Source organism: Aulostomus chinensis, chromosome 7 (assembly GCF_037954235.1).
Source record: "Aulostomus chinensis isolate RoL2024-O1b breed Wild chromosome 7, RoL_Achi_v1.0, whole genome shotgun sequence".
Classification (NCBI taxonomy): Eukaryota; Metazoa; Chordata; class Actinopteri; order Syngnathiformes; family Aulostomidae; genus Aulostomus; species Aulostomus chinensis.
This window is the reverse complement of record NC_141326.1, coordinates 2,754,392-2,767,791: the sequence shown is the minus strand read 5'-3', so window position 1 is coordinate 2,767,791 and position 13,400 is coordinate 2,754,392. Positions and strand designations below refer to the sequence as shown.

Genomic DNA, 13,400 nt, shown 5'->3' with positions numbered 1-13,400 from the left:
CACATTCACGAGGATTTTAGGACGCTTTGTTTTAGCGAGTTAAGAGAGGCTTTTCTTGTTTGCTCACATCAAAACATTTCATGACATGCAGAGAAGTTATGTAACTTAAAATGTACAACGCTGTTTGATGCGTACACAAGAATATGTAATACGATGAAACATTTGCAATTTGCTCCATAGCAACAGGCCATAGCAACCGCTGAAATGGAAAGATTATGAGCCTCGGGAGGTCACCGTGAAGCGGATCATACTTACAATATCATGAGCTCTGACTCGTAGCGGACCAGCGCGTTTTTCTCCTGCACCAGCTTGAACCACTCTTGCATTAGTTTAGGATCATCCTTCTTGCCCATGCCTGGAGGAGAGGGGGGCAAGCAGAGAGCGGGAGTGAGAGACCAGATGGTTGGCTGGGTCCGACACGGATGTCACACAGACAAGGACCGACACAGGCCATGCAACGACGGCCAAGCCAGGATGTCCTCGCTGAGGGATGGTGAGGTGGAAGGATGGACTCCACACCAACGTTTTCAGTTGGTCCATACTTCTTATGGTGCACAGAAGATGGCGTGGAGATTTCGACACTAGCGAGTGTGCACACACACAACCCTCACACACACGCGCTCGCGCGCACACACGCACACACAAGTAGACAATACCTGCTGTTGCAAAGATGAGGTTTGTTTCACCCAGTTTGGACTTTGTGACAGTCGTAGCCGCTCTTTGGAGCCACTACATGCTCCTATCAGTTTTTCCCCAGTAGGTGAGTGTTTAAGAGCAACTCTGCGAGCAAGAAGTTACAAAGAAAAAAAACCCAAGGAACCACATGATGACACATAAACAGAAATAAAACTATTTTAGATCTATTTTTTGCAGCGGAGGAGGGAAGGGGAAATGCTGAATTATTCTGCTGCCTTTAAATGTTTAAGTGGAAGATCATATGATTCAGGAGTGACTCAATTAGACCAGTTGCTGAGTTCACACTAGGGCCAGACTGATAAGGGTTTTGGAGCCTGATTCAGATTTTAGAGCAGAAAAAAAATAATAAAATCACCAACATGTGTAACTGATATGGTGGATTTTGGTGCTGGATGGAAAAAAGACCCTTTCTATGTTCATTGTGCACAAATAACTTACTTTATTAAAAACCATTCAATGTTGTCATATATGATCATTTAAATAAAGACGAAAAAAAGTAGCCAAATAAACAGGGCAGAGGTGCCGGAGCGCTCCCTGCTGGACACACGACCTCACGCCATTTGGTAAATCACTGTAGGCACTGTTTTCTGCATCCTATGTGCTGCTAAAAAGTTTTTTAATCTTAGATTTAGAAAACACATAAGCCAGTACGAAATATGGGAGGGGCCCTAGTTCACACGCCGCTATGAAGTCTGCCCCCGGTGACGCATCTTCACTGCTATTACCTTCGTGCTTTACAGCTCTCATTACCAGCACAATCAGAGGGGCCGCAGAGACCGGTCCACGCGGCATGCTCTAGAAAGGTCTGCTGCCGAGGCCATGCACTCTCTGCATTATCTGACTGCGGCAGGTGGAGCCAAGCGCTTTCAATGAAAGAAAACCTCCATGTAGCATGACATTCTTAGCTGGAGAAGAGGAGGCTCCAGCAAAATGAAAAGGAAAAACATCTTACGCACATAAATCGTACGGTTGCGGTCTCGGGGGCTGGTTTTTGCTAATTAACAGACAAGGGGCTGAGTGAGGCGAAGCGAGATAAGAGTTGGAGGAGAAATTGAAAAAGACAGACTGAGTTTCTGAGCCCAAACTGTGAAGTGTTTCTCTATTTTTCTTGAACCATTTCACCCATTTCCATCACCACCAGCCCTCAGCCCAAGGCTTCAAACAGAGAGGAGAGAAGAGCCACCATCAGCACACAGCAAAAACAGCAATAAAGGAACAACAAATTGGATCACACAACAACCAAAATCAAAAGCATGTTTCTTCACAGGGTTTGAGGCTCAGGCAAGATTTCCACTGACAGGTGTTAGACACAGGAACAAACCAGACCATCCATTAATCTTTAAGACTGGTTTGGTAAAGTGCTTCAATATTTATAACGAATCATCGCACCATGCAAGACAGTCATTCACTGAACTACTAACTTGCCCGTGAGCAAGCCACGTCTCCGCTGCCGATCGCTCGCTTTATGATTATACGGCACGTCTGCCGCTGAGTGTGTGAGGGCAGGATTCTTATGGAGGGCTGAAATATTCGGGTCCTGTGCTAAATTATTCAGCTTTACATTGCATTTTAACCAAAAAGCAAACACAGCACATGCCATTGGTTCAAGACACGCAACAGCAGAGTAGTTTCCCCTTTGATTGACTGCAGATAGAATATTCTTGATCCCCACCTCCATTTTTGGACACAGCACAGTGAATTAGAACCAGAATATGTGCTTTGATGCTGCTGGAGCTGGAGGTTGAGTAACATGTTGTGGTACAGTGTTATTTTGAGAGTGAGGCTTAAGACTGAGGCAACAAAGACCATGTGAAGGATATAATATCTGTCCTGTGGAGTCGTCCAAGTAAAGAAGACGAGCTTTTCCTACAAAGTGCCCTTTTCAACATTTTAAGTTGACGTCTACACAAAAGCCTCAACAGGTTTTGTGGGGAAATCTACTGAGCCAGATTAAACAAGATGAAAACTGTGAGGATGGGTAAGGGAGGAGGACAAGAGGATCGGGAGGAGCGCAAAGGGGTAGCCCCGTTCTGGAGATCCGTGTGGTTGCCTTGGTAACCTGCCAAGCAGAGGCGGCGAGGTTACTTTACCTTCAGGGGAACAGCAGAGGCAGAAGGGGAGAGGTCTTCGACGTTGCATCCCCACAAAGGGCTCAACTTCCACAAGACAGAAGGGAAAGAGTGCGAGGGTGTGAAAGCAGATGGACACAGCAGTGGGAAGTCGAGAAAGAACAGCGGAAGTGATGGAGGAGGATAAAGAGCAGAGATGATGAAGAGGGGAAAAGAGTAGAGGACACATTAAGTGGGAGCAAGGTGGGGAAAGGAGAGGGGGGTGGGGTCGTGATGAAGAAGAAAGAACATTGAGGAGAAAATCAAAGGAGGGCAGGAGCATTGTGAGAGGAAGAAGACTAATCACCTAGGGAGGGGAGGTGGGAGAGATCAGCTCTGTGGTGTGAGGGATGGAAAAACGAGTAAAACTAGGAAACCAAGACGAGACGGAAAACATCGACTATAGACAAGAAATAAACAAGCCTCCTGTTTGATCTCGCCTCTGTAGATCTTCAATAAGCTTCCATTAGGAAGCAGCGGCGAACGCCGGTTCAGTATGATGGCTTGTAGTCACGTACCATGTTTATTTTGGTCTACAAAATGGTTTAATCCCAACATGAAAGCTATTCCTGATCACCAGGAGAGACATCACCCTTATAGATGATAATTGCTTCTTCTTTAAAGATGCTTCGGCCTCTGCTTTAACATGTGAAGAGCACCCACTTTTATTTGTAGCTCACGTGATGACTTTTGAAGTGTAAATTAGGGCTGTGTCATACATGCACCCACCAAGCCCATGTTCTCAAAAAAGATGGATCAGAGACAGAGGATACTACCCTCCAAATAAAGGCTGCAGGGATTAACTGAACAACTTTAATGGCTGACCTTCACTGCATTAACAATAGAGGCCTGTTTTGATATTTATTTGGGGAAATCCTGAGCTTCAATTTAAGAGGTGTAAACATCCACCAGGAGGTAAGTAGGAGTGGAGTATATCTGTTATTTGTTTTTGTTGTGTTTTTTTAAGTCTGGATACAAGTTTAATCAGTGTGGGTCAATAAAACAAATAGGGGTTTTCAGGTGAAGGGTGAAGAGCTGGGAGATTTCCGACAAGGGACCATCACAGAGAAACAGAAGAAACAAGAACAAAGATACATCAACATAAAAGTCAAAGGCTTCATAGACCTTACGAATGTTAGTTATGCTGGTTATTAAATGTATCATTATCACTTAATACTTAGTAAACCCAGGCGGCACAGTGGTGCAGTGGTCAGCACTGACGCCTCACAGCAACAAGGTTCCAGGTTCGAGTCCCCTAGTCTCCTAAGCACGGGGTCTTTCTGGGTGAGTCTCCATGTTCTCCCTGTTCCTGCTGGGTTCTCTCTGGTACTCCAGCTTCCTCCCACAGTCCAAAGACATCAAGAGGGACCAGGTTAATCCAGACTCTAAATTGACTGTAGGTGTGGCTGGGAGAGCCAATGGTTGTCTGTCTCTATGTGTTGGCCCTGCCATGGACTGGTGACCTGTCCAGGGGGAAGGCTGCTGGGATAGGCTCCACCCCCCACCACCATTAACAGGATAGGTGGAAGAAAATGGATGCAAGGATGGATGGACTTAGTAAACCCTGTATCTTACTTATCAAAGCAGCATTATGGAGTTTGCAGACTAGCAGTGACCCTCTGCTGGTAAAAGGACGCCAGTGCAGTGGAAACGTGGAAACAGGTGGAGGGCTCCACTACAGTAGCACCATCTGAGCTGAAGCAACCCGTGTTGATAGGACAGCGACAGAGAGGAATGGAAACACGTGTTAGCGTGACGTAGAAGGACTCGGTTCGACTGTGACATCCCTCATGCTGAAGACTGATTACTGCAACTCACAGCTGTTGAGTTCCCATGCAGTTGCTAACAGTTAGCATGACACTGATTGAGAGATTAGCGGCAGGCAAGGTTCCAGTTTTTCTCTTTTTAATTTCCTCCATGAGCATGACTATGTCTTTTTGTCTCTATCATGGTTTCTACACTGAGAATTTGAAACTATCTGCTTGGACCTGAAGGCAGAACCTCTAGTTAGCAGACGCTCAGCTCAGCTCAGCTCAGCGTGGCAGAACAGACACTGGGGGCTTGAAGGAAGGAATGAAAGTGGCTAATTTAAGCTAAAAGAGCTGCATAATGTTGCTTTAGAGAAATTCTGACAAAGAGAACAATTTCTTTTTGCTGTTCAATTCATGATCCTGGTATTCATTCCGAATGCTACAAGCACCATCACCGTTGTTTCAACTCAATAAACAGAGACGACTAAATAAATGCATACGCACCAGCAGGAAAATCTCTAACACTCCCAGAATACTGCAATCACACCCAGAACACCCAGTTCTCACAATTCACTATGCAAAACCAATGAAGTGTTTCCTCCAGTCACACATTCTGCCAGGAGAGACATCAGCTGTTTGTATAAGAACAAACAAACACATTGTTATGTCCCAACGCCACACAATTCCCCGTCTGATGAGTGACAAGAACCAAGACCAGAGTGACAGACAGGTGCTGCTCGAACATGTGGAGATGCCGTCTAACATTCCACTCATATTCAAACAAGACCAGAGTCCACAGTCACAGACACCACGAGATGTCCGGCCCACACATGACGGACACCGTTACTGTTGAATCACACTTTAGACAAAAGCAGCTAAGGGTCGAAGGTTACAACATTGCCCATTAGCACACGCTACATACACACTCGGGGGAGTTATGCAACTGAGCAGGTATGAGAGAGACTCAGGGAAGCTGTTAGAGCACAGAGTTACAGAAGCGGCGGGGGGGGGGGGCAGCTAGTTGGTGGAGGTGTCACGAGTAAACGAACGTGTGTGAAGCTGATCGATCGTTTGGACGTCCTCGTTACAATTTCAAAAGCTGACATCATTGTGACTTTCAGATTTTGTATGAATCTGAATAAAAAGGTCAAGCACCGCTGCACGTCTCAAGCAGCTCTGCACTGTAGCTGTGATCAAGCAGCTGCAGAAAAACATTCAGAGTTGTTCTTAATGGCAGCAGGATGGAGCGTGTCTACTGAGATTAACTATATTGCCCTGTTCATCAAAGGAGGGCTGTATTACCCAGTTATGTGTTTCTAATGGTTTTTGGACAGCAATAAAGCTCTGGGACAGAGACGCTTTATCAGGCTTTAAATAATAATAATAAAATTCCAGTAGTCCTCAGTGGATTGTTAGTTTTGGTCTTAATGGAATCACTGACAAGAAAGATTCAGAATATCCCCAACCTTTACCATCATAGTTCCATTGTTTGATGAATGTTTTCCCATCAGAGTCATGGTGTTGGCATATTCCATGACTTCATGTACTACCAACACAGTGTTAAAAGGTAGCCATCTTTAATGAGCCTGTCCTGTTGGTAGTACTATCAAGTTGCACGAGCCTGGTATTCATTTACAACTATTTTGTGGAATTGTGAGTCTATTTGTGTTCTTCCGTTTTGGCACATCCACGGTGCAATGACGTACATTTCTCTTTAGATCTCTGCAGTGTGTTTGTTGGCGTTTCTGGTGCGGGAGTCACAAATACAAGTTACTCCTTCATTTACCAATCAGATCAAAGGCAATCTTGACAGGGTAGCATGAGGCCACGTGCGCACTGTGTGTTTGATGTGGAGAGTGTCTGAAGGAAGAGGAGGATGCGGGAGAGGGGAGGGAGGGTAATGTATTGCAATGTGGCTAAAAGCCAGCCAGCCAGCTCATCAGACAGCCAGCCAGTTAGCCAGCGGAGAGTGAGGGACAAAGCTCAAGGAAAGGGGGGGGGGGGGGGGTTGGTTAGCCATTAGGTTAGTTTAAAGCGACAGATTTGAAATACATACCGCCCAGATGCAAGTCCAGGATTTCACTGTAATTAGAATCTCCCCAATAGTCTACAATGACAGGGATATATTAGAGATAGGAGTTATTACTCACAGCCCCAAACTGGGCACACAAACAATGCTGCAACAAGTCATGCATGTGCTTACAAACACACATCGACACACACATACACACCGCAGCGACATTCGAAACGGAGCGCCCATCAGTACTCACCCGCGTGCATGATACAAACACGGACTGTGCGCATGACTACACGGCACCTCCCTAAATATTAACAGGCTGTTACATAGATTTGCTGCATTGCTGTTGACTGGCTCAGTCTGCTTGATTTCACACAACGCCTCTTGTACTGTTTTGTCAACTGTGCTGTACTTTGTGGTGAAATTGAGACAAATTTGAATATTTAATCAAACGGGAGGAAAAGCTTCGTTTTTATCATGTTATGATGTCACTCTTCGTCATTTCTAACTAAAAGAGCATCTGGGTGTTAAATGAGATCTTTGAGTAGAGCAGATTCTCATTTAACGTCACAATTCAACAAACAAATGTCTTCATAAAAGCTCTCAGCCACAGCAGTAGTATTTGCTGAAACTGTTACACAAAGACAATTTATACGCTTACAGAAAGAGGGCTGTCAGCCTGCACACCAATTTAAATTTGATTCCTTACGTTCAGATAATTCTAGAGAGGCAGTGAAGTAGACGCCACACATCCAGAATGAGCACACACAAATCTATGTCGGGACACACATTCTCCTGAGTGCATGCAGCTCGGACTGACGATGGCGGACATGTTAGGGACGGACAACATGTTCAGACATGGAGAACTGTTGCAGTGTGTCACCACAGATGGAACCTACATAACAGTGTCGCATGTCATTAACAAAGAGGAAACTACAGGAAGTCTAATACCTGATCTTCTTTTGTGCTGTTTGGGTAATGTATAAGTACCTTTATACAACCCTTCAAGAGAGTAGAGTAGTGAACATGTTAAGAGACACACTTCAACATCTGATTAGAGAAACAGCTGACAGGGAGGAAGTAAATCGTTACTTGGTTGGTAGGAAAATGGACTGATTGAACAGAGATGACTTCAATTGCACCCACTGACCATTCCTGTGCTTCTTTGGTGGAATCTTTGCTTTCATTATTTAACATCACACTCCTCTGGATGGAACACGCGTCAGCAGCACTGCAGTGGAGGACCTGACCAACGTCCTCTCATTTAAAAGCCCCATCACGTAGCTGACGTTACACGCCACGGAGCACTGTTCATGCTTTACATGATTATAAAACTGCGACAAATACATAATGTATTCTTAATCTCGCAGGACGAATGTCTGTAATAGTCCCTTGTCGAGAATAATAAAGGTTTATTACTTGATGTCTCTCTGCGTACAAATTTACGTGCTGTAGTGAAAAGACGGTAAATACAGCCAGTGGTTTCAACGCCGTCTGAACGATCGCAAAGGGACACATTTGCTGTTGTAATACAACTGTCGGTTACATCATCATAGTCATCAATTGGATTTTTATTAGGAATCCAGAAAAGGCTGAAGGCATTAAAGATAAAACTCTCTCTCACAGGAAGACGCCGGCGAGCAGCTGCCATAAAATCAAGTTCTATGTATGTAGTCCCCGCTAAAATGTTAATAAGAGAATTATCAGTGTTATTAAATTCACTACACCCTTGAAATCACTGGATATCAATCTGCAGAAATGGTTCCGAAACACTGTGCCACGTAGGACGGCCTGACTAACTATAAACTAAGAAAGAAAGAAAGAAAGAAAGAAAGAAAGAAAGAGGTATGTGTGGGATTTTTACCTGCTTCCCCTCGCAGAGCTTTCTCCACCGCCACGCCTCGCTCCTCCAGCTGCCTCTGCTTCTCCTCCACCTGCTCCAGCTGCCTCTGGATTATCTGAAAAGACAAAGGGGTTACAGTTACAGAGATAAAGACACACACACACACACACACACACACACACACAAACAGAGTAATTGACACCATTACACCAAAGCTCTCAGATACAATTGGTGGGAAGGAACAATAACATCTCCACTAATTACAACTGTCCAGTGTTCCAAGAAAGGGGCTGCAGGATTCCTCTCCCTGGCCATCGATGCAGCAACTTCTCCCAGTTTAAAGTAGACGCACAGCAGCACACGGGGAACACTGCCAATCACTTTCACCAGAGAGGACATGTGATCTCTGGGGGGGGGACAACTCAAAAAGTTGTGGATTTGGTAGAACACTGAGGAGCCACTGATCAGGTTTAGACATTGATCCAAACCTCTATCCAGATCTGATGATGTCATTCGCCTTGTTGGAGGTTCGCGCTCTTTGAGAGCCCTGATGAGTCCTTCCACATCAGCCTGTCCTGCTGGATATTCCACAAATCTCATGGCTCCAACAGTAATTGTTCACGTCTCCCCTGTGCAGTCGGAACCACTTTCTAACTTGTTACAGGCAACAGCTGGAAATTTGGGATACAACGGAGGGGGCAGACATATTTTCTAATATCAGAATCTGTCTTATATGGATATGTTACCCAGCACTAAGTCCAACTGTTTTGGCTTTTGTGAGATTTGAGGCAATTAAGTCAAGACACAGTCCTTAAGGAAAGGTCAAATCCCCCTGCTAACAGGTCTCCCTCTCTTTAAGCTGCTAATGCTACCAGAGAAGTAACTTCCTAATGGAACTATAAATCCTCTAAAGCAGCAAATGCATTTTGAAAAGGATGGTTGCATTTACAGCTATCACTGGCAGTTCAGCATCTAAAATAAACCATTTAGTCCACCAAGCTGCCATTTTGCTTTTAGGCGTGATGCGTCATTTGCTGACGGTGGTTGGTGCAAACGAGTAGAATGAAATGTGTACAGATTCAGGAAACCGTCTACTGTGACTTGTATTCCTCTTCAATTTTCTCTGTCATGGCTGCACTTTGTTAAAGAGACAGATGCAAAGGCCTGTTCTGGTTCTGCAAATAGCTGCTCGAAGGAAACAACAGGCAGGCCAGCGAACCACAGCTCCAGGAGGACAGTCTTCAGCCGTGGCTTAGTGCCGTGTCAGTGGAGTGGCAGCATAACTGCAGAACAGTTACATCATCAGCGTCACATGTCAGCACAGTGGACTGACTCTTCACCAGAGGACGGGACTCTTCTCAGCCAGTGGGGTTGAGTCATATGAGCGTGACCATATGTTGGGTTACAAACAAAATCATAGGGGGACACTGAGCGTCTGCAACGTTTCTACATCCTTGTAAGACAGACAGACAGAGTAACAACAAAGAACTCAATTCAGGTTCTAGACGCACGCAGCAGAAAGACCTGTGACACTGTGAGACTGTCATCGTCCCTCTGTGAGGGTTCAATACTGAGCACATCATTATTAAAGAAAGTCCAGTCCCAAAAGTAAAAGGTCACATGACCAGGACAAGGCTGACTAATGTAAATTCCAATAATTTCTTCTGGTCGTGTCCTCAAACAAGCCAGCGGTTCAGCCTGACAACTACAATCCTGCGATAAGCGCTGAAACTAATTTGGTTTACTACCACAAACACTGGGAAGAAGGCGTAACCCCTCATAGATCTGAAAGAAAAACAAGATGAAGTTTTACAGCATCTAATTAGAGAAAAGTGGTCTTATCATGCTGGTAAATTGTTTTTTGTGTTGTTAACTGTGGCAAACTGGCTTCAATGCAGTAGCAGGCTGCTGTTAGCGTGTGAATCTGTCCTGCAGGAAGATGAGGAGAAATGCTTTGCAGTGCTGACTTTGTGTTTTCAGAGAAAATGACTGACTATCATATTGCAATGTGATTAAGACCATTTCTTTGATATTCGTGTTGGGGAAAATACTTTTATCTAAATACAGATGAATGCATCCTTAGCTTTATCAAGGTAACTTTGCTCTGCGCGCTGAGATGAGAAGATGTAGAACCGCCACCTGCACATGGTCGCGGACGTTCTCATTTTATTCAGCTCGGGAACTGTGAGCCAACCCTTACATGCCAGGGCTCTGGTTTGTGGTCATTTACCTGGGCTCTGTGCAGCCTCTTGAGTTCCTCCTGCTTCGCTTGCCGTCGCGCAGCTTTCTGGACTCTCCGTGTCAGTTTGGCATTCAGCTCTTCTTCCGTGTAGGTTTTCTGAAGTGACAACAAACAGTCAGATTTATTCCCCCAAAAGCCCCTAATGTGAACTCGTCTTCACCGGGCCCATCAGAAGAAACAAACAGGAGAAGGTGGGGAGTGGATACATTGAGGGGCAAGATTTACTAGTACTACGTATAATTCATTACTCAGCTACAAACTTCTCATGGCCTTGAAAGATCACAAGGTGTGTGAAAAGTGCCCTGAGGAGTTTCCCTGTAAACAACAGCGCTACAGAATTGCAGAAACTCCACAGAGCACCTTGAACATAAATCATCTCAGAACACAATGTGCCACTTATCTTCACTTCACTGAACCTCTCTCAGCGATAACCCTTCTGGCGTTATTGTAAACATCCTGAAATCCCCGTCACGTTAGGCAGTACATTACGAGAGGAATCAAGGATGTTTTCCTCGCCAACATTTGACATGTGAGGACAAAAGAGAGGAAGAGAGAGCAGAGCTGGCGGGAAGACTGTTCCAGCAGCCAGACCAGGCAGGTTGATGTTACAACAGTCAGACAGGAAGAGCCCCTGATGTCAGACGCAGAAGTTTCTTTGTGGCCAGGAAAGGTGAGCGCTACGGAAAAGTCACGTTTTAACAGAGTGGATATGCAGCGATGAGTGAGCAGCAGCTGCAGTCTGATGTCGCATGCTTCCACAGAGGACAGTTAGTTTGAGGCCAGACGCTCGTAGGATGTTACGGACGGTGAAATCGCACATGCGCAGAAGGGTCAGGGTGGGGTGGAGGAGCTAATTAAGGGGAATGGATAATACTACACCTTTGTGGCGTACGATCTCTTGAACGCCAGTGCGTGAGGGACATAAACAGACTTGTGGAAGACAAAACAAAAAGTGAGGAAACAAACATGATACAGATGTTATGATTAAATGGGTTAATGACTATGTTAAAATGGTCAAAATAATCATAAAAAAATGACTCATGTAGCTAAAATGTACCATCAAAACAGGCAATGTTAATGTCACACACAGAACAAAAACCTGCAGTCACAATTTAAACATCTACTGTGTGTTAATCAGAGCTCCAAATGAAACAATTAACAATTAGAGAGGTGAATTACTCTGGGAAGTGCGCTGCTGTGCACACCAACGTCTCCTCCATCTACTCAGACTCACAGTGTGGACCACACTCACAAACTCGCAAACCTAGTAAGTCGCTAGTCTACAGAGCTCCTTCTCGACTAACACGCGGCCCAGCAGGCATGACAGCTTTAACCTCCTGTGACTGGAACCCAGAGCCAATGCATGACATGTAATTTATGAAGCATTACAAAATGTCAACATATTCTTTGCATAGACGTTCAAAAGAAAGAAAAGAGGTTGTTTTTTTTTTAATAACATGTTTGCAATGAATGGTTAATGAATGCATGCCTCTGGCCCTAAACTCCACCATATCTATCTAAACACACACAGAAGGAACAGGGGAGACAGTAAGTTTGAATTTCAGCCATAAACATAATGAATGCAAATGGATTCATATAAAAGGACTCATATTAATGAAATTCAGCAGTCCTAACATGATTTATGCTATATTAGCATACTGCACTGAATGTCTGCAAACTTTTCTGAGCATGAATTCACGTATCCAGTGACTTCCTGACTAAATGTTAATTTTGATGTGCATTTAACATGCCACCTTGGCAATTACTGCCAGGTTGACGGGGAAAACACATTAAAAATGTTAAATCAAATGAGAATTCAAGGTTAGTCCTAAAAGCCAGAGGCAAGTGTGTAGATGTGCAGTCATTATCATTATTACTGCCAAACTACGACACAACTTTACATGTTTATTTGAAATTCAAAATTATTCAACCCCATCCAGCAAAATACCTCCTCATCGTCTTTCTCCTTTTCTCGATCAAACTCTTTTTCTCTTTCTTTCTGTGTCTCTCTCAACCTCCTTCTCTCCTTTAACTCCCTCCTCCTCTCCTTTTCCAGTCTCTCCTCCTTTATTGCTTCCATTTGAATGCCTGACACTAGGTCAAAGATGTCCACGTGCCGCTAGGAGTGGAAGACATTATTTAAGGTAAAGGGTTTAAGGAGAACAAAAGGATGGAAGTGATGTGATGATGACATGTCCAGGTTTGTAAAGCCCACCTGCAAAACTCACTGTCCAGAGAGGTGAAACAGCTTCACCATACGTACTTGGGAATAAGAACGCCGCACAAGGGGTAACTCCTTATTTGCTTCTTCCTACTTTACAACCGCGGGTCCTTGCTTCCGTTTTCCAAAGTGAAAAAGCACGAGGGAAGCTTTACAATTGTCTGAGCTGGATTCAATCGTAGATGACGATCAATTTCAAAGTAAATTTGAGGTGTGCTGCTTCAATTTGTATTAAATTTCTTTTCTGATGTACAAAGTTAAATTGCTGCTGAAGAGCTTCCACAAAAAGGCAGCGAATCAAATCGTCATTTAAGTGGATGTTTTTCATTCTCGTCTCTTATCAGTTCAGGCTGACAGGCGATATCTCTACTCGCATCAACTGGTACTCACATCTGCCTTTGATTTCTGGGAGGATCTCTCCAGAACGTCATCACAAGACAGGTCTGAATCCTCTGAGAAACTCAAGTTCCTGCGTGACCTCAAGTCTGCAACACAGAATAAGCAGATCATTTTGGTAGAAAC

The 13,400-nt window shown here is 44.5% G+C and overlaps 1 protein-coding gene across 5 annotated transcripts in view; it reads right to left on the bottom strand.

Moving 5' to 3' along the window:
- The window catches only part of mical3a (microtubule associated monooxygenase, calponin and LIM domain containing 3a), a 65,895-nt gene that overhangs the window by 3,143 nt on the left and 49,352 nt on the right, over window positions 1–13,400 (bottom strand). For 3 of the 5 annotated variants that reach the window (XM_086208147.1, XM_086208148.1, XM_086208150.1), the window contains 8 exons: window positions 13,269–13,363; window positions 12,606–12,776; window positions 11,537–11,587; window positions 10,646–10,753; window positions 8,437–8,530; window positions 7,524–7,574; window positions 6,612–6,662; window positions 256–355 (listed from right to left, as the gene is read on the bottom strand). In XM_086208147.1, coding sequence (XP_086064273.1) covers window positions 256–355; window positions 6,612–6,662; window positions 7,524–7,574; window positions 8,437–8,530; window positions 10,646–10,753; window positions 11,537–11,587; window positions 12,606–12,776; window positions 13,269–13,363 — 721 coding nt within the window. The remainder of the gene's footprint in view (window positions 1–255; window positions 356–6,611; window positions 6,663–7,523; window positions 7,575–8,436; window positions 8,531–10,645; window positions 10,754–11,536; window positions 11,588–12,605; window positions 12,777–13,268; window positions 13,364–13,400) is intronic. The other 2 variants (XM_086208149.1, XM_086208151.1) reach the window with 2 other exon arrangements.